Source organism: Desmodus rotundus, chromosome 2 (assembly GCF_022682495.2).
Source record: "Desmodus rotundus isolate HL8 chromosome 2, HLdesRot8A.1, whole genome shotgun sequence".
Classification (NCBI taxonomy): Eukaryota; Metazoa; Chordata; class Mammalia; order Chiroptera; family Phyllostomidae; genus Desmodus; species Desmodus rotundus.
Genome location: NC_071388.1, coordinates 142,756,532 through 142,781,835, shown reverse-complemented (window position 1 = coordinate 142,781,835; position 25,304 = coordinate 142,756,532). Strand labels below are relative to the sequence as shown.

The 25,304-nt window shown below is 42.6% G+C and overlaps 1 protein-coding gene across 5 annotated transcripts in view; it reads right to left on the bottom strand.

Moving 5' to 3' along the window:
- Positions 1 to 25,304, bottom strand: part of FMNL2 (formin like 2) — a 297,278-nt gene that overhangs the window by 26,823 nt on the left and 245,151 nt on the right. For all 5 annotated transcript variants that reach the window (XM_024579927.3, XM_024579929.3, XM_024579926.3 and 2 more), the window contains 5 exons: positions 10,580 to 10,654; positions 6,724 to 6,834; positions 3,958 to 4,107; positions 2,125 to 2,226; positions 135 to 447 (listed from right to left, as the gene is read on the bottom strand). In XM_024579927.3, the coding sequence (XP_024435695.2) occupies positions 135 to 447; positions 2,125 to 2,226; positions 3,958 to 4,107; positions 6,724 to 6,834; positions 10,580 to 10,654 (751 nt within the window). The remainder of the gene's footprint in view (positions 1 to 134; positions 448 to 2,124; positions 2,227 to 3,957; positions 4,108 to 6,723; positions 6,835 to 10,579; positions 10,655 to 25,304) is intronic.

Here is a 25,304-nt window from a genome sequence, read left to right as displayed (position 1 = left end):
TGTAAGAAGTTCTTAAAATCAGTTAAGTAAAAGATCATGCCAACAACAGCGAAGGACATAAATGGCAGTGGGTCACACACAAATAAATACAAACACCCCAATACCCCCTCAGCTCTCCTGCCAAGGCTTCTTACCTGCTTCAGGTGCGTCTGACAACAGAGGTAGTGGTGGGGGAGGCGGGGGCAAGGGTCCCGAGGAGGCAGCCCCTGTTACTGGTCCCACAAAGTTACCCACTGCCACTTCTGTCCCCGTGGACAATGTGCCAGAAGCCACGACTGGCAGTATGGAGATGTCCCCATCCCCTTTCTTCTGAATTTTAATGGTCCCTTGTTTCTCCAGTTCGTGAATCTTTTTTTCCAGGGTAGACTGTCTTTGAATAGCTTCTTCTTTTTCTTTGACCATTTTCCTTAACGTGTGAACCTGGGTATTTGCATCTTTGTAGATTTCCTGCAAAAGAGTCCATGGTCAAGAGTTTGTCTTCGCATGACATGCATGCCTCTTACCGTCAGACTGGCAAACTGAGGATAAAGAAAAATAACCAAAAAAAAAAAAAAAAATAGAAAAAGGATACTCATATATTGGAATTCTACGGAACTCAGCCAGAACCTATCAAGTCCCATTCATTATCATTTGTTCCCTGGTACTGCGTGCAATGTATGTTAGCAACTCCTGTTGTCACTGCGGTTCTTCCCATCAGTAAGGGCAGCTGACTTGGTCTTCCCCGCAGGTGGAGAGAACAAGGCAGAGATGACCCCAAAATAGTTTTATAGCTGACTTTGAGCATCCTGGGGAGATTCTGGTGGCGTAGCATGTTTTCCTTTCACTAATTTTAAAATTCATTTTAACTCTTAGACACATATCAGCTAACAGTGGACAAAAAGGGCCCTAAATCAGACTTGGACAGAAGTCAGAGTGGGTTTAAAAATCTGCAAAGCATGGAATAATCTAATGCGGAGAAGCCAGGGGCTGACTGCTCCCGAATGGACTCCTCTGGCCTTCACAGTGTTCCCTGGACCGAGCTCCGGACAGCAATTGCTGCAGCACTTTCCCTTTGGTAATGCAGTTAACACCACAGGCCACAGCTTCCCTCCACCAAGTACTTATTTCTGTCTAGGTTTTAGCAGAAAACAAAGAAGTTACAATTTTCAATTCAAAGGCCGTCCTGGTTCCTTTTATAAGGGGCCCACAGAGGTTCCAGTGAAAGGATTTTTATGGAACTTACTTGCTGGGCCTTGGACATGGGATCTCTCACCACAAACCTCCAGCAGGCAGGGAAACATTCTTCACACCCTGTCTATTATTAATAATCTGAGATGCTGAACTTGAATTGAGTCCATATGCTACAACTTTGCCTCGATGGTGTGCCAGAAAATAAATTTCCTAGAGTTAACTGTAGGACATGTCAGAATATCAAGCAACACACGCAGACATGATAACCATCGCACAAAATGTGCCATTTCATTAACGGTGGTGTAAAGGCAAGCCATTTGCCTGAAAGCCTTCCAGGCATTTTAGTGATTTTATGTTCCGTACAATTCTCAACACACGGATGGGACTCCATAAATACCTAGTGTGTAAGGTAAAACAATACTAATGCCAAAAAAAATAGCTGCGATTATCTGATAATAAAAATGGACTGGTTTTGCTTTGCCTTTTTTCTTTTTTCTTTCTTTCTTTTGGTGAATGCCATTAGGTCTCACCTACGTTGTGATTTCACCATTTCCATGGCAACCACCAAAATCTGGTTTCAAGTAGAAGCAAAGCAAACAAAGAAATCTAAGTTCTATTAAAAATAAATAGGTGGCGTGAATTAAATCTGTGCTGTGTTTTTATTTCCAGTGAAATAGGTGATCCACATAATGAACTCTGACTTGTCCAGATGGGAAAATATTATTGCTCCCCAAATCTGTGATAAGAACATAGCGAACCCCAAGTATTTGATTGCACGCACATGTGTACGCAGACCATAACTACGTGTACTTTTCTTTGGAGTATCACCTCTGAAATGGTTCCAGTAAACACGCTACATCAGTGCATTCCTCTGACATGAAGGCACCACTAGACTGAAGCTGGAGCACACTCCCCGCAATGCCCATCTGGGCTGGCTGTCATCATCACACTCACTCGAACAACATCCAGCTCCTTGTTCCTCTGCATGAGCTGCTTTTCCAGTTCCACGATCTTGGACATGGCTTCATTCTCTGTGTCTTGCAGTTTTTCCGACAACTGTAAAGTTTTCAAAAGGAAGCTGGGTCACAACAGGATCATTCTGATCAGGTTCTCCATTCTCAGAAAGCAGAGCTCAAAGACCATAGGGTTTTTGCGTGTGTTCCACCGGTTGTTTTCCAGAAATGTTAGTATTTATAATATGGTTCCGGATACATATCTGTTTCTAGAGTGAATTCATCTATAAGTGATCCTTAATAAAACCCATACAGCTAATTCCTTAGTGTTTCCACATATACAGTGTGTCTCTCTCCATTTCAGCTGGGGCTGGAGAACAACGGGTGAGGGAAGAGAGAAGTGCACCTTTCCTTCCCTAAGAAGGGCCATTAGGCAAAAGTCTTTGAAAACTGTTGATCCAGAAAACTTGGCTCTGTTATCATAGGTAACCAACTGAAAAAAATACTACTGCTTGTTTTGATCCAAACTACCCAGATAATAGAAGTCATTTTAGAGGGGAGGTTCAAGTGAGCAGGTGGCCGCTACAAAAGTGGGTTACGGAAGGGTGGTCATGCAATGCTGGCCGAGGCCTCAAGCGGAGGACAGGGTGAGCCATGTGCTAAAGAGTTACTTTTCACAAAAGGCTCTAGAACTAAGCAGCTTCTGATTTCTTACAGCCCACTGAAAAAGATCACAAGTGAAGAAAATCAGGGAGGCAGGGAGAGGGGAGAGTAGAGATTTACATTCATCATATTCAGAAAATAATACAAATCTTCTAAGGGAAGAAACACCAGCCTGTGAATGCTCTTCCCAAGCACCTGTCACCTGGGTGTAGACCTCACGGTAGCATTTCAAAGGGAAGAATTTTGGCAAGGTGGCTTAACCAGGAACCACGGAGATGCCCATCTACAGACTGATGGGAAAAGGTAAAGGACAGTAAATGCATGTAATACTAGCAACTAAGAAAACGTGGAGGAAAATAAATGTTCAAAGGGGAAAATAATATCCCTCCAAAAAAAGACCACTCACTGTCACTCAGGATCCATTAAAAGACTCCAGTCCTCACAATGCTTGGGTTTCTAAGCAGTACTGTTTTTTCTGTTCACACTTGCAATATTACAATATTAGTTGAATGGATGAACAAGTGAATAACCTCAAAAGACCTTTGGACTCATTCTCAACTGGGTCTGTGGCAAGGAAGCCCCCTCAAAGGAAAACAAGCCCCTTCCCTGACACAGAGTGAACATTGCACTCAGAGGACACTGCTCGAAAGAGGAGGTTATACGGGAAAGCTCGCTAATTCCTTTGAAAATGCTTCTCGTTGAAAAGAATGTATTTAGAACTGGAGAAGCCACCAGGCTGGAATGTGAAGACATGCGTCATGAAGCCACCAGACCCCCTGTCCAAGGGCTTGTGGGGACACCTTTGGTAGAAGATTTCTCATTCAGGAGATACCTAGTTGCCTTGGGCCAGATTCACTCATCTGAGTTGTACTTCCCTCTGGGTAATGCCAATCATGTAACTCTCTGTGCTGAAAACAAAGCTGGCAGAGGAATCTGGGTTCGGCAGACGCTGAGCAGGTGAACTAAGGCAAGGCCACGGGTTCCACTTAGTTTGCAGTAACGCACCAGCCTTCTTTGCAAGAACCCAGTATGGCTTCTGCTAGCCCTCTATCCCAAGTCCCAGCTCATCCCCACATGCCCTTTCATTTCCTGTCACAAGAGCTGATGCTTATTCTGCTTTACACCCAAGTTGAAACACAGACATTTTTTCCCTTTTCTGAGAAGTAGTTACATGAGAGATGTTTTCTTCCAGCTCTTCCACCCTTTCCAAGGCTGCATTCTTGGTTTCAGCATCCTCCAGCAGAGCTCCCACGTCAAATACGTTGTCCAGGTAAGCCTGAATCTGCACCTGCAGCTTGTCACTCTCAGTGTGTTTCAGCTTCTAAAAATCAAAGTGTGAGAGAAGGCGGTGTTAGCGTATCTGTGAAAACATCAATAGAACACAATTACCCAACAGCCTACATATTTTAATTTGTTCCAAATAGTCTAGCCTTTTCCAAGGGAGGGTTTGATGCATCATCCTCCTGAAGAGAATTAGGGAGTAACCACCTAAGAGGGCACCATCAGATTACTTTCCGGCAAACACCCTCTCCCAAATACACACGCATTTCCTCCCTAATCCTTCCTGTGCATATATTCCCCAAGTATCCACTTATATTCCAACCTAAAACATTTTGATACAGGTGAAATCAGGAAAACAGAAATTAAAATCAGCTTTGAAGGGGAACAACAGTCAGAGGTGACATAAAACTTGAGGGGTATCTGTGTAGGAGAAGAGATAGGAGTGGGTGGTCACTTGCCTAGACAGTGATGGTAGTTCTAGATGGGGAAAGGGTTACAGGGAAGGGTTAGGTGGGAGGCAGGGGAGGCACTGACAGAGTATATTAGCCTTGGGGCTTATTTTAGCACAAATTGCTAGAAACCACCCCTCCACAATTACTTCCCTAAGACAATGTCCCAACACAAGGAGCTCAGGGTTCCCCAAAGCACAGATCAGGAAGCTTCCCCCCATTGTGTGCATTCCAGGGCCAGGCATTCCAAAGGAAGTCAACTAACTCTAAGGTGAAATTAGAGGTCAGATAAACCAGTGAGTCTTCCTCAGATGTGACCTAAGTATGGCTTTCCCTGAGAAGCAGGTAAGTAGCTAGAGTAGTATCTGGCACATGCATGATGCCAATAACCCTTAGAGAACAAACCAACAGCTCCTTAACAAGGCTGGGGTTTTGTTTGTTTGTTTGTTTTCTTTGTTTTAATCCTTACCTGAGAACATTTTTTTATTGCTTTTTAGAGAGAGAGGAAGAGGAGGAGAAAGAGAAACATTAATTGGTTGCCTCCTGTATGCACCTAGGATGGAAACAAACCCTCGACCTAAGTATGTGCCCTGACCGGGAATCAAACCCGCAACCTTTTGGTTTACAGGACAATGCTCCAACCAACCCAGCCACACTGGCTAGGGCAACAAGGCTGATTTTGTGGACTAATGAAGCATTTATATATTACATGCTTATAATATCATTCTTCTAATGACTTCTATTTTTCAGGGTCCAGAACCAACAACCAGGAAGTTGAAGAAATAGAGAGTTTTGAAAAAGTCTTAAATTTTTATGAGGAATTCTACTTTATATAAATTCTCAGGAAAACAAATTTTCTCCTAGGTCTAACCTACAACTGAGCTTGCTCTGAAGAGAGTATGCTCCACTTTAGTTTGTGAGTAAGAAATGAAAAAGATCTCTGAGCAAGGGCAAAGTCTAGAAAAGACAACGGAGAAGTTTAGAAGGACTTTTCACGGATTCACAATGAACAACAGGTGCTAGTATGTTACTCCCTGTGCCTGGAGACTGAAGCGAGCTCTGTGTGGCCATTGCAAAACTGACCCCAGAACACCCTTAGGGAGCTAGACACCCAAACTCTGCTCAAATACTGCTACTCTCACAGCATGTGAGGAAAGAGGATAGACAAACCTTGGTCTCAAAGCAGAAAAACGCCTTTCAGTACAACATCCTGTCAAAGATACTAGCGGGCCTGTAAATGGGGAAACAATTCAAACAACTCTTTAATGGAAATCCATCACGCCTCTCCCTGAGCAGTCTTTAGACAGCGTTAGGCCAGTCTATCCAAGAGTAGCCTAGCTGGTCTGAGAAGGAAGAACACAAGCTCCAGAGTAACCAATTCTGTGATTCTACCTAACAATAAACCGAGGGGACAGATGTGTGATTCCCTGGCTTCACCCCTAAGGAAGACAGGCCCCTGAACTCACTAGTGATCTTCCAAGGTCAAATGAACCATTCTTATAGAGAATGGAAAATCTAACTGCCAAAGAGTGAAAGGAGAAGGGTACATCCTGTGCACACAGAGCTACTCAAGTCCTTAGAATCATCACATCAACTTTCTGTGTCTAAGCTGAAGAACATCAGGGAACTGGCTGAGCACTTCTGCAAGGGAGCAAGAGAAAGAGAAACTTTAACCTCCTTTTCCCAAGAACTACAAGCAGAACTTCTAAAGCCATAAACATTTTAAGCAGAATTTAACAACTACACAAGGAAGTCTCTAGTGTTCATTTCCTCGTTATTTTTTTTACGTGCTAAGCAATTATTCGTAAGTCTACAGCAGTCTGGGTTTGCCTTGCCCCGCCCAGTCAGGCTCCCCAGAGTAGCCAAGAATGCGAACTGCCCAACAGCCCAAATGAAGGGTGCACTGAGACTTGACCCAGACAAGCTCAAAAGCAGAGGAAAGCTGTGGCCAGGCTACAAGAAGTCATCTGACTTGAGCACTAAAAGACAGCCCGCAGAGGACAGCCTGAGGTCCCAGGAGGTCTGCAAGCATCCAGCCTCTCTGGCAGAGTGCATCACTCGGATCGGCTCCTTTTAACCAGCAGCACACTAAGTTGACGGCGTAGAGCTTTACGTGTTCCTTAGTCACTATGGAAGAGTATCTTTGAGGGTAGGTAGGCAATAAATCAGGTCTTACATTAGAGCCAAAGCTTTCAACTTATACTTACATCCAAGTATTCATCCAGGCCTAACTTGGTAAATTCATATTGGAGGTGAACTCTGAAATTCATATCTTCTACTGAATGGACTACAATATTAATAAACTGCATGGAGGCCACCTGAAATGAAATCGCCAACAGGTTAGATGTGCTCCAGACTTGTTTGCTCAGTTTAACCACAATGAATGCTTTCAATCACATAAATCTAAGCTCATTTACCAATGTCTCTTTCCCTCATTTCATTGGGTCTTTAAAAATATTTTATATATTTTTTTTAAATTAAAAAGTCATATAGATACCATGATGAGATACCACTTCATGTCCACCAGATTGGCTTTAATCAAAAAGAAAGAGTAAGTGTTGATGAGAACATGGAGAAGTTGGAACACTCATCCATTGCTGGTGGGGAGAGGAAACAGTGCGGCCACCGCGAGAAGTCCAACAGGCCCTTACAACAGCCCAGCAATCTCATTCTTAGGTGTATACACCCAAGAGGAATGGAAATACACACCCACATAAAAACTTGTACACAAATGTTCACAGCACCATTACTCATAATAACCGAAGGGGGGGGGCAATGTCCATCAACTGACAGATTAAAAAACTGTGATACATCCATGCTGTGGAATATTATGCAACAATAAAAAGGAATGAAGTACTGATATGTGCCACAACATGGATGAACTTGAACACGCTGCAAGTGAAGAAAGTCACAAAAGATGACGTATATAACTCTATTCATATGAAATACCCAGAAGAGGCAAATCTACAGAGACAGAAAGTAGGTCAGTAGTTGCCTAGAGCTGGGCATGGGAAAAAATGGGGAGTGACTGCTAACGGGTATAAGGATTCCCCGGGGTGGGGGGGGGCCGAGACAAAATTTTCTAAATTAGACTTCCATGAGGACTGCACAGCCTTACAAATATACTAAAAATATGTTGATTCATATAGTTTAGATGGGTAAACTGGAGAGTATGTGAATTATATCTCAGTAGAGCCATTAAAATTCTTATAGGTATGTAGAATAAACTATGTAAGTTATTACAGATATATTGTAGAAAATATAAAAGTTATTATAAAACATTCAAATCTCCTATAAGCACAGGTGATTTTATTATAATCCCTTCTAAAATCTCACTGTGGGCCCCACCATACCAACAGGTTCATTTCAGGATCTCTGACCCACCTTTCCATTTTTATTATGTTTTACTGATTGATTTTAGAGAGAGAAGAAGGGAATGAGAAACATCAATTTGTTTTTCTGCTTCTGTAGGCATTCATTGGTTGCTTCTTGCATGTGCCCTGACTGGAGATGCAACCCACAACCTTGGCGTATCGGGACAACACTCTAACCAAGTGAGCTACCTGGCCAGGGCCTGTCTTTCCATTTTAAATAATCAACTTGTTTCCATTTCACAGAAGCCTTGGATTTACTGCTTTCTACCCACAACTGCATCAGTGGCCCACAGAGAAAAGCAGTCCCCAGTTTGGTAAAACAGCTCAGAGTTCAACAGATCTATTTTGCTTGTAACAGTGGTAGTCAATTTATTTCTTGTGAAAACATCTCACTAATGTGTTTCCTCTGCAGTTAAACAGAGCCTACTGCAAGGAGGCAAAATGACTGTGGTACCAGATTCAAGCTCACTCTGAAAATCACCTCATTCTCCCCCACCCGTTTCTCCTTTATCTTTCTAAAATTATTTTTATCACATTAGACTCTTCCCTGAGTACACTACATACTGGATATCCCTGGAAGATGTGTCGATCCTCCAGGTGACAAGGAGGTGCTATGGCACCTTACTAAAAAGGTGCTGCAGGTGCTATGGGTAAATAAGCCAAAAAAGATTTGGTCACTTTCTTGTTTTCTTCTGTCCACCAAAAAGTACATAAAAAGACTTTGTGCTATGTTAGAGGAATTTACATTTTATAAGGAATAAGTTGTTTGGGAGGTTATGCCCCTTAATTGCAGTTTATGAAAAGCCTTATTTTCTGGAAGAAAAATATGGTAGGATTTTGGCATCTTTCCACCTCTCTTCTGAAAGCAGGTCTAAATGATCTGTGGAGCTTTACAACATGCCTGAGAGGCAGCTATTTGCTAGGTGACACGAGAATCGAGCACGCACTACTCGTGGGCCGGCAGCCTCTAAATAAGGTTCCGCAGTGCACGTCTGTATGAATAAGTGTACTCATAGCAAATATGCCCTGTCTGTAAACAGTGCAGGCGTTTGAAAGGACTTGTAGTTATAATTTTAGCAGAAACTCAAACAACAGAGAGATCCTGCACGCATGATAAATGAGGGAGGTGGCCATGCGCAACACAATGGGGAATGGCGAGTGATGGACTGGGAGTGTATCTTCAGACTAAGGGAAGAGGGGCTACGTGGCTCCTGCCGCTGATATTCTGCAAGAACAGGGGCCTATAGTCTTACGAAAAATTTTAAGCTTAAGAAAACCAGAAATCTGTACTTTTATGCACAACTTCCAAGTTCTTTTGTGGAAGGACATCACTGGTGGATTAACTCACAAGCCCACAGGTTGGCTTCAGCCTGGGAGCCTCCAGTCTGCAGCCCCAGCTTGAAGAAACAAGTTTCCCTTATGAGGCCGAGAACAGAAACTAGTAAGGTGAGCCGGGGCATAAGGTCTTCACATATTTATCATCAGTGCAAACAGCCATAAACACCCCCCCAAAAAACTCCTAATAGCAAGAATTAAAAAGTCAGTGTAAAGTATTCCTTGTTTCACATTCATATTTTACCTTTTAAAAAGCATACATACATATGCTTTATGGAACAGAACGCCTTCTGTATGAAAGATTTCATCTTTCTCACGGATTCTGGAAAGGGCTAAGGGCCATGCTGCATATTAAATTTGAGGACCCAGAAAATAATGTTTTACATAAAAAGGTTAGAAATCTGCAGAGCTGTGTTTCATATGTTAGTCAGTGAGGCAATTCAAATGGAAACTCTGGCTGGCGGCCTAAGCCAGGGTTTTAGAAGAGTGGGCAGCGTAAGACCTGACTGGGGTGACCTGGGAGAGTGAGCCCAGGTGAGGGTCTCCCAGGTGCGGAAGCTCCGCACGTCTCCTGGGTGAGGTCAGAGAAAGCCTGCCAACTTGGGTGCACTCGAGGGTCATCTGTCTCAGGGAATTCTCTTTAGCGGAGTCCACCTTCAGTCCAGGATTAAGCTTAGGTGTATGAAATCAGAAGTGCTCGTACTCCTTTTGCTGTTCGTTTGGGAAGATGATATAGTCCTGCGGCTGAACCCCACGTGGTTGCCTGGGATTTACCCTGTAAGGGGATCTACAGTGTAACTGTGCCTTCACAGAACCACTGGAGCGGGAAAGAGATCGAGAGGGAAAGGGAGAATCACTGCTGTATGCTGACGTGGAGGAGGCACACAGGCAACTCCACAAACCACAGCACCCCAGTCTGTGCGAATGTTGTCTGGAGAAGGCCACGGGCGGGTCACGTAAAAGGCAAAGCTGGTCAAGATTCTTACTTCCTGCCGACAGGATTCTCACGCAGCGCCACTGGCAGCTACGGTTGGCAAGCGCAGGCACACGCACCACACGTTAACTCCCCTTTCCCAAGTGCACGGACTCGCCTTTGATGTGCTGCAAACAATCAGTACTTGTGGCCTATACCGTAGTGAGTGTGGAATAAACACAACTGGACTTAAATGCCATGAAGGGAAAACACAGATTAAGAGGGACAGTCTAGACTGGACCCATAGCATGCTATGCTCAACTTCCTGTCCTTTGTAACGTTCATACATATGTATGTGTAATATATAAAAATATCAGTGGATTTAGGAAAAAGTGCTGAAATTGAGTTTGTTTTATTAAATGTGGTACTAAAATAGCTCACCATAAAATCTATGTTATTGTCTTCATTCCTGAAATGTTCCATCAGCTTCTCGAAGCGCTGTTTTTCTCCACAAACCTGAAACACACATTTTCATTGTGGATGTGAAACTCCAGACATAAGCATTCCAAAATTAGACGCAGAAATTTCAGCATTAATAATCATTTCCAGAATTTCTATTTTTTTCCCTCTCACATACTATTTACTTTTCTTCCAAGCTAGTTAACTCACAAATAGCATCACGAGCCAGGATCCACGCTGATCCTTGGTTCCCTTCATATGTTCTGTTGATATTTTGAAACCCATATCAAATGTGTTCTTCTTTCATGGTTATCTTTGCACGTCCCACAACTTTATTAACCTGTATTCAGAATCCCAGAATGTTGCTTGTGGTTAAAAAAAAAAAAATCACCAGAGTTTTTCTTTTTATAGAAGTACTTTTTAACCAGACATGCTAAATCTTACCGATTTTGTATTGAAATTCCTTGAAAACCAGATTAAAATGTTGTTATCATGTATAACCTAATGAAGTAATTTTAGTGCATAAGACACAACACAGAAAGTTTGGGAACACACACGTCCGACCCCGCCCCAGACAGCCTGACTCGGCAGGCCCAGTGGGGCTGGGGCAGCACGGGCTCGTACACTTTGATGCTCTGCAAAGGCTGAGCACTGGAGTTTTAAGAGGATAACTTGTTCCGTCCCTTTCCAGCAGTAAGTTCCGGGAAACAAAAGGTTTATTGAAGCGGGTGAGGCAGTGCAAGATCGGCTTCCTAAACTACGACTTCAGCCACATCTTGCGCCCAAAGTCACGAGAGTCCCTAGCTGGCACCAAGGGCCCAGTAGGTGAAAACTGCCCCAGCTTGGTAGAGAAAAAGTTAGACTTACAACTTGAATTTTCTGTAAGAGAAACCTCAACAAAGAACTTGCTACCCAGGATAATGCTTTATTTCAGTCTGTTCTGGGAGGGTGGCACCGGCAAGAGAAAGGAATAGAGATGGTCTTGGATCTGGCTGCCTGCTCTCCTGAGAAACAGGCTGTCTTTAATGTCTTGTCTGAGTGGCTGGGCACTCACCGAACCAGACCAGGCAGTGCCCATCAGTGAACAGTAACGATGACTACAATTCCTTCCAAATGACAGGCAAAGCCCTTAAATTCAAGCACGTCAGAAATCCGGGAAGTATGAAGGAGACTGACACCCAGACACACCAAGTATCTCCGACCTCATGGAAGTTCACACTGAGGCTAGACCCAGGTCCCCAACTGCAAGACTGATGTTCCTCCCCCCAGAATGTTCAGATAAATACATTCCATTTGAAGCAATAAAGCATTCCAAAATTATTTGAGATGCCAACAGAGATGAAAAACATTATTAAAAGCCACAGTCATTATATCATGCATACAGTTGACGTCCACACACCAGAATCTTCCCTGAACTTCTAAAAACAGCAGAATCCTGGGGTCTAAATCAAGACATCCTGAGTGAGAACCTCCACAGACATACCTAGGAAACTGTGCTTTAAAAAAGGACAGACCAGCACTTGGGAAACAGTAGCTTATACAGTATCAGACTAGCTCAGTGATTTTCAACTGGTGTGCCCCAAGAATTTGTAACAACATGTAATACCTGACTATTTAGTCAGGGGCACTGACCTCTTTTCCCTTAGGTTGTCAAATAAAGAAATGACAACAGACCACACAATAGCTGTCCGCTGTGAATGAATCACAATTACACCTATTTTTTATTGTTGTATTGGCAAAAATTATACTTTTGGGTGTGCCACAGAATTTTATAATTTGTTTATGTGTGTCATGAGATGAAAAAGGTTGAAAATTGCAGGACTAGCTGATTAAACCTTCAGCCTTTTTTTAAAACACTTACTCAAGGATATGTTTATTGATTTTAGAGAGAAGGGCGGGAGGTGGGAGGAGAAACATTGATTGGATTGGTTGCCTCCCATACATGCCCCAACCAGGGACGGAACCCTCGACCTAGGCGTGTGCCTTGATGGGAGCAAACCTGTGACCTTTAGGTATACGGGACAATGCTCCAACCAGCTGAGCCACCCAGCCTGAGTCCTCAGCCTTTTGGACTACCAACTGTGAACTGGAGAGCTGGGTCATGAACTCTCCACTCAAGCTGGAATTTAACAACACAAATGAAGAAACATACTTACTGTAACTGGGTATCATAGGAAAGTATCAGGGATTGGCCCACTGAGCGTGCATAGCTACAATGATGACGAAGCTAATTCCCAAATAATCAGGAATTGTGTCCAGGGCGTTAGAGAAACAAAAATTACACCACTGAGGAAAGCATATGAGGGCAACAACCAAATAAACTACTAGTAGCCTGTGAACAAAACGAGGCAGCATCAAATCCAGAACAAGCAACATCAGATTAACTTCATGCTGGGAGAAGATCCCCGAAATCATTGTACCAGTCTGGTAGGGAGGAGTAAAAGAGACACTACTGAAGGGTTTTAAATATATATACACATTTCTTTAGAAATCGTTCATTCTGTCAACAAATCCATGCTGAGAACATGTGTTATGAAACAGAAAAATACCTTTAATCTTCACCAAAAAATAGATGTAAGTATCTTCCAATTTCCAGCTGCTGTGAACTTGGTGAAAAGAACCCAAATGCACAATATTCTGCCAACACAGATGCCAGGTTCGGGAAACCTTAAAAGAAGGGTCTGAGTGCCCACTCTGCTCACCCACTGCAGGAACTAGAAGGGCCCCTCCCCAGCTCCGTCAAGCCCAGCCCAGGAAGGCAGACAGCCGGCTCGCTGCTCTGCTGCCGTCTCCACTGAAGGATTCGGGGTGGTATCTCGGACACTTTTCACAGGAACAGCAGAGACCCAAGCGGCCCCTTCATTCCTGCTCAAGGAAAGGAAGCATGCACCCCAGATTCGCATGTGTTTCTGTACCAGGTGAGCAATCATTAAACAAGTGCACACCAAATCCCACAGGAAATGGCAAGATATGCTTGGGGGAGGCGGGGAAGTCATGTCCACATGGAAAGAAAGTGGTCGAGGCCCACAGAGCTCACATCTGGACCATCCCCACACGCTGGGCTCACACAGGACGTGCTGAATGTGCTGCTGCTTTCCTTTGAAACTGGCCGCAGTTTAGAAAACCGGTGAGGATGAAAGGAATGAACTACTGAGTCTCAGTTGTTTTCAGAACCCACACACTGGGGATGTTCTCAAGGCCTTTATCAAAATGGACATAAGAGCCAGAGTATGTATCTGCACGTCTATTTCATTGCATTCTATATGCTGCTGCATATAACTTCCAACGAAGGCCAGACAATATATGATCTGAAAACTTCCCGGTTAAAAACAAACAAACAAAAAAAGCAAAAAACAAAAACTATTGCATTATGGCAACTAAAATTTATCATTTCTGGAGTTTCACATTCACTGGTATTTCACAATCCCCCACTAGCTTTACAACTGATTTCTTGTATCAATACCAAATAGCCCTGGAGCAGGAGAGGCAGGCGGTAGATTCCAGAGACTCAGCAGACCGAAGAGGAGCGCTCTGTGTGTCGGGCCACTCCGTCAGGGATCAGACTTCCACTCCAGCAGCCAGGGCTACCAGAAATTAAGCGAAGCAGCACTTAAAAGCAGAAAATAAAAGCATGTGTCCTGGAAAAGCAGATACTATACTTTAAGCTCATGTTTACTAGTATAAACTTAAGAGGCATCTTCTTTTATAAACCATTTATATATCACACTCATGTGAAGAGTTCACCGGCCCTGATTAACACTGTCAAGTAAAAACGCTCAGGCCAGGATCCTGCAGCAGACCTCCATCGGCCAACACAGCAGCCCCTTCCCCTCCCCCTGCGGTCCTAATACAGCTGGACCTCTCTGCCTTTAAGCTCTAACTTTGATGGAGGGGGGGAGGAGTGGTGAGGGCAGAAACGGGACTGTGGAGTATTCACAGGGGACCATAAAACCAGGGCTGTAAGTCATGGCTCTGCCACTACCCCACAGTGATCCTGGGTAACTCAGGGAACCTCCCTGGGCTTCGGTTTCACATCCCTTAATTTGAGAGCCTGAGATTATATCCTCAGTTTTCATGGCCTGCTCTAGGAAGCCATTCGGGTTACAGAGGAACGCTTTGGAAGTTCCAAGAATGAGGGCTTGGCAGGGAGAGGAAAAGCACAAGTAAGAAAGGTTCTTGGGACTTCTATACTCATTTATCCAGCTCTGCTTGATTACATGAGTTTCCTAGTGAGATTTCTCTTGGAAAAAGAAAGTTTCATTGAAGGTTTCCATTGCTAATAAAAGCTTGAAAAAATTCCCTCACTCTGTATCTTGAAACTCTAAAGTTCTAATCTAGGCCTGGCAATATAACACGATACTCCCAAACTGCCAGGCCTAGCAGCTCTACACAAATCGAGTTGAGAGAGATGCACTTGGCGATGCAGGCCCTCTGCACCGAACACAAAGCCAAAGTGCTAACTCACAGCATCTGGCTTGCTGGTCCCCGCACAGCAGATAAACCCTGCCCTGTCCAGATAAAGTGGGCCCCGCCCAGGACAAAGCAAGATACATTTTCACTTCAGGCAAGACTAGAGCAAAAGCACAGCTTCTGCCAAAAAAAACAGCTCAACTCTATTCTCTAACATCTGTGAAGGACATTTCTGAACTCTGTCCCAAACCCTTTAAATAAATCTGGGGCCCCAGATGCCAAAGGAATGGTCATTTAAAGCATCTCTAAAGGTGGGCAGCGGTTGGGAGGTGGTTTCCCTAAAGGCTAAAAGTAGAGACAAGATGGTTTTACAAAAGCCTTGTAATAAATAGAGAGTACTATCTTGCTAGCCAGATGTTGAAATGAACAACAGGCTGCCGGCCTTCAGCCGCTTCCCTGTCCCCCTTCAAGGTCAGTCACTGTCTTTGGCTTCCCCCAGCAATAGGTCCCAGGACACCACACAAAGTCTGCAGCCAGCCTGAGGCCTGACTCTTAGGAGGGGGCTATAATATATGCTTCTGGGTTGGTTATATAAAAATTAAAAGGCCCCTTGCTTAAGTGTTTCCTCCTTGCCCTGTTGCCTGGCGCCTGCCTCAATACCTTCTTTTTCTCTTCTCACAATAGGCCCCTGTGATCCGCAGGGCTCCCTGCAGGAAGGCGCCGTTTTAGAGGCACAGTCTATTATGACTGATTAGACTGCCCTTCTCGGGGGGCTGCCCAGGAATAAAAGTTCTGTTTTCTTTTCAGAGCTGCATGAAGTAAACAGTTATTTCACAGTGAGTCCTGGGCGAAGAGCATCGTTTAGCCTCTATCGAGAGCACCAGCAGTCTGAGGGCTCCTGACGCCACGACAGCTGGCCCACAATCACCCTGCGGAGGTGTTCCGAGGTTGTCCAGGGCCTATTATCTTCTTCCCCGGGGGGACTAGCTGTTTCATGATCTGAAACGAAACGGCTCCCGTGACAGGAGCAGATCACTCCAACCTGTTGCTGGTTCTGCTGTCTCCTTGGGATTTGACGGTGGAAATGTTCATCAAATGGAAGCATTCTACGACAGAACGCCCTTAACTCACTCCACTGAAATAAAAGGTAATGAGAGCTAAACAACTGAGTGTATTCTACAACTTACAATTCAACCCTCCTTCCTCATAAATTAGTAAAGTATTTATATCAATCTTGGATTGGTTATCTGATTATGAGCCAGAGGTTTCATCCACATAATGTTAAACACCCTTTGAAAATACCAGTCACTTTTCCAGATGTTTCCAAATATCCAGATGTTTGGCACCAGGCGCACGAAGCATCCAGATGACTGTTTTACTTTCTGTGCACATATTTTCCTGTACTGAACAAGGAATCCTGATGTAGAAGCAAAAGGCTATGAAATCCCCAAAGGATGACCTGTTGACACACCACACCTTAAATGAGAAATACATTTTTATAACTCCCTTAAAAGAAAAAAGATGACCTTCATTAAATTCTAGAGAATACAGCTCCAAAATACAATTCTTCATAAATGACACCCTTCAGAAATATCCCTAATATATGACTTTAATCTCTTTGGCCTCGATGTAAGACTCATATCTCTTGGTCATTAGTAAGGACACATACAGATTCTTTCAGGCTTCCATTCCTACAGGAAAGTCAAAGTACCTTCTAGTTCTTCAGTGGAGACATTTATTTACTTTTATTTTTTTAATCATTTTTTTATTAATGTTCAAATACAGTTGTCTCCATTTTCCCACCACCACTTTCCCCTGCCCCACCCACCCCCACCTCCCACCCTCAATCCTACTCCCCTTCGGCTTTGTCCACGCGTCCTTTATACATGTTTATTCACGGCCATTTCCCTTCTTTCCCTTGTTATTTCCATCCCCAACCCCCTCTGGTTACTGTCAGTTTGTTCTTAATTTCAATGGGAGACAGTTATTTCAACAGCTAGCACAGAACGAAATAACTCAGGCCTTCAGGTATCTCTGAGACAGCTTATAGTCAGATCCCTCAAACTTAGAAGGCCTTTATTTCATTCATTTCTCCTCATGGCTTCATCCTTTGAACAAACTCAATATGGTCAAGCAAAGCAAGAGACGGGACACAATGACACATTTATGGTGGCCATCACATGTTCACTAACCCATAGCAATAGCACATGGTAGGAGTTGTTTACAACCTGTGGCATTTTCACCAACAGAACTGGGGTCCTGCTCAGGGGACAGATGTCAACCCATGCTCACATCATCCTGAATCACAACAAATCAAAATAAACTGAACAAAGACGTGCTATGAATTCAGAGCCCTTGAAGGCAAGGACTCTTTGTAAAGATCGTTCCACAAACAGAAAAATGCCTGAACTTTGTGCCATGGTTCTCTCCTCTCAGTTCACATCTCCTCTCCTCTCTCCTGTGCTCTGCTCAAATTCTGGGTCTTAATCAGGAGGGCCTTGTTCTGAGCTACACATAACCACTTCCTCCCAGGCCAAGACGACAGCGGACAATGAATTTGGGCAGCAGTTCTGAAAGTGCGGTCTGCGAACACAGTGGGCCCCTGAGGCCCTTGTACAGAACTTGTGAGGTCAAAACTGTTTTGACAATAACACTTAGATGTTGCCAGACTATTTCACCGAGCTGACACTTGTATTGGTGGAACAAAAGCAATGGTGGACGAATGAAATTGCTGACGTCTTAGCACAAATCAAGGCAGTGACACCAAATTACACCAGTGACCGATCGCTGTATTCATCATAGCCGTGCATTCCCAGTTTAAAAAAAAGCCAGTTTCACTCAAGAATACCTTTGATGACGTAATAAAAATTCAAGGGTATCAACCACCCTTGAATATGCATTTTCATATTCTATGATGGGAAGCATGAAGCACTTCTGCAGCGTATTAACATATGTTGTCAGAGGACAAGCACTTCTGTGATTATTCTAGTTGCCAGATGAACTAGCCACTTTTTCACACCTATTTAAAAGAATGACTGGCAAATTACAGTTATTTACACATACAAGGATTGTCCAGAAAGTACCCAGCCATGTCCTGTGAAAGAGAGGCATTTATTAAGAAGGTACAAGGTACAAGAAACAGTGTACATAGGACAATAACGCCTCAGTGCCCTTCAAAGTAGGCACCTTGGGACCTCACACAGTTCTCCCAGTCGTCATCAGCTGTCCCATCATATTTTCCTGAATCTCATCAACAGTCTGAATCTCTCCCCTTTCAAAGGTGATTTGAGTTTGGGGAAAATCCAGAAGTCGCAGGGCACCAAATCTGGGCTGTAGCAGGGCTAAGTCACCTGGGTGATTCGATGTTTCAGCAAACAACTCTGCACGAGACGTGATGCATGAGCGGGCACGTTGTCGTGATGAAGCTGCCAATCACCAGTTCCCCACAGCTGTGGCCTTCTGAATCATCCCAATAGTTTCCACAGAGGAATGTTCAAGCTTAATGCAACATGTGATGCAGATTCATTGTTCTACTTGTTCAGTCATTGTGAATGTGACAGCCACACAGTACACATGCTCACTCAATGGCATCTATCACCCTACTGACTAGTATAATGAAGTCATCATTGTTCACACATGTGCATTCCAATCCACTTTCCTTAGCTGCCAAATTACATTGATGTCACACAAACCATTCTTGTTATATTAACAATAGCTGGATTTTTCCCTGACAGACCTTCATTTTTATATGTATATATATTTGGCAACTGTTTTCTTAAAAAAATGAAGTGAGCATTCTTCTTTGAGGAAAACTGTTGACAATAATTTGTTTCCAATGACAAAAAGTGAGCTTTCTGGCAAAAATGAGATTTTTAGAAAATTTGTATCCACTATGAGCTTGACAGCTTGGCTATATTAAAAGATTAATCTGATGACATTGGTGGTAATAATAAATAAACTTTTTAAAAATATTGCATTATAAAATGTATCAATATTTAGAATATCTGGACAGTTTGGCAAATCAATATTTTCCAAGTGATCACTGCATGTTATAAAATTATGCATTCATTCAAGATGCAAGGTAGGCAAATAATATTAGTGTTCCAGAATACAGCCCTCGCCAGGTGGCTCTGCTAGCAGAATACAAGAAGTTCACTAATAGGGTTTCAAATTCCACTTTGCAACTAATCTTTAAGAAAGTATTACCTGTCCTGCATTTGTATAGTATAGTATCAAAAAGAATATCCACTATTACCTGAAAATACTGTTAAAATACTTCCTTTCCAGTTATGTACTTGTGTGGAGCTGGACTTCCTTCAATCACTTCAGCCAAAGCAACACAAGTGACTGAATGCAGAAGGAGCTATGAGCTATGAGCACGCAGCTATCTTCTGTTAAGCTAGACTTTAAAATATGTATAAAAATATAACACAATGTCACTGTTATGGACTGAATTGTGTATTCACAATTTTAAGCCCATTTGGAAATAGGGCTTTTAGGAAGTAATTAAGGCTAAATGAGGTCATAAGGGTTGGGTTCTTATCTAATGAGATTGACAGGCTTTTAAGAAGAGAAAGAAGGCCCCTGAGACCTATATACTTTTATTAACCAATGTCACCCCAATAAATTCAACAAAAAAGAAAAAGAGGAGAATGAGGGATCTCTACACACACACACACACACAGGGGGAGGCCTTCTGAGCACGCAGTGAGAAGGCAGCCACCTGCAGGCCCGGAAGAGAACCCAACCACCAGCCTCCATGCCCGAGAAAATAAATTTCCATTATTTAAACCACACGGGGCATGGTGTTTTGTTATGCCAGCCCAAGATGACTAAGGCACTATTCTCACTGATTTTTTTAATTTTAGTTTCAGAAAACAGATAATTTTTATATAAACAGTTAACATTAACGTACAATGAGTTTATTGTGTTACTGTTAACAAAATAAACTTATCAAAATTTTGCTTTAATTTCTACTATGGTAAACAACAATACATAACCTGCATAAACAAAATCTTTGTGGGGGGGCCCTCAGTAATTTTCAAGAGTGTATAAAGGGGTTCTGAGGCCAAAGGTTTGAGAACTACTAGATTAACCCCCTCTTTATCTTACAAAGATGACAAATTCTTAAAACCCAAAATGTGAGAAGCAAATAAATGGATTTCCACTAGTAAAATTTCTTGGAAGATCTTTGGGGAGTCAAGCACACCATATAAAGACCAACTATATATGCCGTCTCTCCACCAAGACGAAGTCACACCATTCAGAGACAGACCAGGTTTCCCTACACAGAAAGAAGCCCTCTAACAATTTACAGGGTAGGAAAAAAAAGACCCCCCTTCTGTTCTTATGTGTAACAAGACCAAGGACAATCCTTGGCATTTAACCAGCTTGGAAAGGAGCAGTCCCTAACTGCTCTCTGGCTGTCTCTGGGATGTGCCCACCTCAGTCACAGGGAAGCTCATTATAAGGCTAGATATTCTTTTCTTAAAGCTAAGTGAATGTTAGACTCCAAGCAAAAATATGAGAGAAATACAGAAACAGTTCGCTCCCATGTGGTCTACATTATATGTGTTTCTCAAAATTCAGGAAGAATCAGACTCAGTGAATTCACCCAAATAAACAGACATATCCTGGAATGCCTGACCCCCTTAATATCATAAACCAAGAACACACACACAAACAACACAAAGATGATTATCTTTTACCAAGGGACTAAACACATCCTCTATACCTACCACATAGAGTACACTGTCTCCTAGTTTTACACCTATTCCTGGAAAATACTTCAAAACGAAAAATTCAGTGTTGTTCTTAGTGGTGTACCAGTAAATCTGGGGTACCACAAGTGTTGCTCGTACATCTACTGGTGGGAAACGGGCCCTAGTTTTCCACCGCCAAAACCACACCGCTCAAACAAAACAGAGCCATAGCTCATGTTACCACGACTGGCCATTTCCACTCTCCAGTGACGCAGAGCTGCGGGGGGAAGTTCTGTCGGAGCTCAACAGTGTGATGAAGGGTGACCGACAGTGACTGTTGACCATAATTGGGAGCTGCTGAGCCATTTTCTCCTCCTGTGTACTTCCATCAACCATTGTGAGTGAAAACTAAGTATGACTGTATACCTGTGGCAGATTGAGATATAGAATGAAAGAGCTGGGCCGGAGCCACAGGCACCACCGTGGCGAAGGGAGAAAGAATGGCGCTGAACTGCAGTGACCAGACCAGGGTCTGGGGTGTGGGTCTGATGGAGGAGCTGGGAAGTGAACAACCCAAATAACAACTCGGTAACTCAGTCTTTCAAACATTGCTCAAGCCAGGGACACTTTCACAGGAAGGCCCTTACTAGTGGCAGGTCCCGACAGTGTGCCCAGCACTTTCTAGTTGTGGAGGCAGCAAGCTCCTTTGGCACACTGAAGATTTTTAAAACGAGACTTGGGTTTAGAGACGATACGGCCATTTCTGGACAGTTATAAAATAGAACTAGGAACTAAAGTCACAATGCAGTCTAAAATCACAGTGATCTACTGTCATTTTAAACTTGTTACTACCCTACCAACTAGCCTTGGACACGTTACTTTTTGTCCTTGTTTGTAAATTTTTATACCTATCACTCTATTATATAGGTACCTGGTTTTTATAGCTGCAGCCAAAGAAGCACTTAACTCTTTTCAGATGTAACTATTTGAATACATATGCCTAAAACATGGCATGCACACAGGCATGTGTAAACAAAATCTTATACAGCAACATAAAACTGTAGACTTGGAATAGACATAGAGAGACCATTTGTCTAACTCACCACCTAAAGCAGGAACTTGTACACAAGACACCAGACCCTCCTGGTATCCTCTCATGCTCTTGACTTTCCTTTGTGTTCTGTGCTAGTCCCTTCCGAGCGTCCTTCTAGCCCATTCTAGCCAGGCCTCCTTACTCTTCTTCTAGACTGGTGCCCTGTGAGTTCATCTTCTTAGTTAAAATCCCCTTTTCTATTTGAATCACACACGCGCGCGCGCACACACACACACACTCACTAATCACCTCTGTTTAAGCCTGTTCTCTCATTCAGGTCTTCAGAACTAAAAATCTGATGTTAGGTATTTCACCATCACTAAAAACATATGAATTCAATAAAAGCAAAGCTTATTTCCTTCACCTGAGAAAATTCTCATATTTGCTCATCAGGGTTGTGCTACTTTCCTTCTAATTAAATGTATACTAATCGAATAGATTCTCATTCTCCTCTCATGTCAGTCCCCATATTCAGTAGATTGTCCCAATTCTTGCTGACTTTTCTTCAAGTTTGTGAATTCACATCCACTGTCATGGCCACAAACTTGGTCTAGGGCCCAGTCATTTCAGACCTGAAATAGCTATCTTCTAAACTCCAACAACTCTTTCCTCTAACGTATTTTACGCAGAGCATAAATGTACTGTAATTACATAAAGTGTCTATCTTAGATTTCCACAGAATCAAATGGAATAGATATAAAGGTGCTTTATAAACTGCAAAGTACTTTACTAGTTACTTCCCTTTGCCTTTTTCTTTCCCCTCTTAGAGTGAGAAAGAGAGAGACAGACAGACAGACGGACACATCGACTTGTTGTTCCACTTATTTATATATTCACTGGTTGAGTCTTTATGTGCCCTGACTGGGCATCGAACCCACAACCTTGGCTTTTTGGGACAATGCTCTAACCAACTGAGTTACCCGGACAGGGTTTCCCTCCTCCTTTTATCTATCTTCTGGTTGAGACTGTTTCATCACAGGTTTCGAATCTCCCCACTATTAACTTTCTCAGCAGCGGCATCATGCTTGCCGCCTGCCATGCTTGCTTCTGAACACGGGTCCCAGTCGGATGTTTTCCCTCACCAGCCAGCACATTTATTCTGACTTACCTGCTCTGAGACAGATTTCATGCCAATCTCTTCTTCTGTCCCCAGACTTCCCTCCACCAACCACATCGCGTCTCTTCCTTCTTTCATAATGTTGCTCAAGACCTATCCTTTCTCTTTGGGCCTTAAAAAGCAGCACACTTTGTCCTGAATTTTACTAGTAACTTCAAACACTCCAATAATCTACCCAATCTATAACTGCTCCAACTGGTCTGCTTTTTGGCAGAAAATTGAAGGAGAGTATGAGCATGTGTAGAAAGTGTTTGGTGTGTGATAATGTGTTATATGAGGTAGATGATGAGCCTTGGAGGTAAACAGGTCTGTGTAAAAATCCCAGGGTTGCCACTGACTAATTATGTCAGTAGGCCTCTTTACTCTGAACTTCTCTCTCCTCATCCCCACTTCATAGGGTGCATCTCAGAACTGAAGGAATACACACTACCCTATTGACACTGAGCAAGCAGTAACGGTGTCCTCACTATTTCTATGTATGTTTAAGCCTTTTCTGTACACATGCCATAACAACTTCACTGGCTAATGTTTAAAACCTAAAGTAAAATAGATTCATGAACTCTGCTCATGTTTTCTTTCTGAAGATGATTGTTTTCTAGTTTAAAATAAACCAACCAAACAAACCCTTATGTATTGACTACAAAGCCCAAATAAATAAAAATGTGCTTATGTTTTATAAGTATTTAAAATTCAAATAAAATCTGAACCTGACTCAAACAGGAAATCAAGCTCAACAAGCATATTCATTGGCAATAACACCTAAAACTTTAGTTTAAATTATAATAGGGAATAAAAACATAAACATAAGCACAATTCTTAAAGTTTTGAGTTACTGTCTTCTTATTGTTAGGCTTAGCAGACATTTGGTCCTTAAGTAAGTATGTATTAAAGTCAGTCCTGTCTTTCTCAAGAAGATAGAAACTTTTGGGGGCCAAAAATCATGCCTTTTATTTTCTGTCAAACTCTCCTGGTCTTAGAACAGTGCTTTTTCCACGGTAAGAAATGTATTTTCTCAACCACTCCTTAGAAGTTCTAAAGAATTTTGATTTTGTTAATTAGGTCTGGAGAAAAGGTAGTAATGCTCAGTGCCTTTATTTCTGGAGACACGTTACACAAAGATAACTGGGCATCTTTAGAAAAGACGAGAGGAAGCTAGTCATATGACATGCTACTAGAAGGAAAAATCTAACTCCACACAGTGGGGACATTCAGCCATGTGAGACATAATGTTACTCCCTAAACACTACATGCAGCAGAAATAAACACACACACAAAATAGAAGCAACTCTGCCACTTCAAACCCTTTCATTTGTCTCCCTTCAGTGCTTGTTATTATGCCAAAGTACAACTTTATGCTGTTACTCAAAATATGTACACACATATAATATATATTCACACACACATATGTACACATGACATATATATGATTTATCTTTTCTTCCTGGTTAACATATCTAGCATAAGCATTTTCCTATTTGAACCTAGACGCTTACTTAATAAGATGGTTAATAAAGCCCAGGGTCTGGGGCTAGGCCACTGCTTAGCACTTGACTTAATGACCACTAAAATAACCTATAATCCATAATTATTTGACATTTTCAAACAATGATTTCTATTTTTACTTAAAAATGAACAAATAAAGAACACTAAAGTATACTTACATCCCAAGATACTGACTTCTAAAAATGATCCTTACTATTCAATTCAGGAGGAGTGCGGGGGAGGAAGAGAACAGGGAAGCAGTGCTTTCCTACAGGAAAAAGAAACCCAGGTGACCCTAAAAGAGACCTTTAACACTGCTCTGCAGGAATAAATTCCAGAATGGCTGCTGAATCCCGACTGGGAACGGAAAACTCCCATTATTCTAATGATTTTGGGAGTTGGTGATGATATTGCCGAAGCTGTAAGAGTTCTGACTCCAGTTCCGTAGCAACTCACAGTGTGCACTTCGCACCACCGCCCTTATGCACCTTACAACCATACCAGCATCTTATTGTCGGGGAAACACTTCCCAAGGGAAAGGTCCATGTTTAGTGGCCTGTGCCAGCCTGTTTCAGATTCCAAAGGGTCTTAAAGCAACACACAGCACTCAACTTTTTATCGATATCTTTCATTGCCATCTTCCCAAAATATGAAATAAGGACACATATGCCAACTGCCTTACAGTTGGCAAATGTTTTAGAAATGGCATTTTTACATGAGTAAAAATAACAAGGAAGCAACACCCTGTTTTTTTTAAGTGGCTGGAGCAAATAAATAGAAAAAAATAGGCTCCCTGTTGTAAAAAATTGCACTCAGACTTGTGGAGAAAAGGGAGGGTCTAATTAAAGTCAGGTTGAAAGCAAGGCATTCTCTACAAATGTCCGCCAGTTACCACAAGAATCT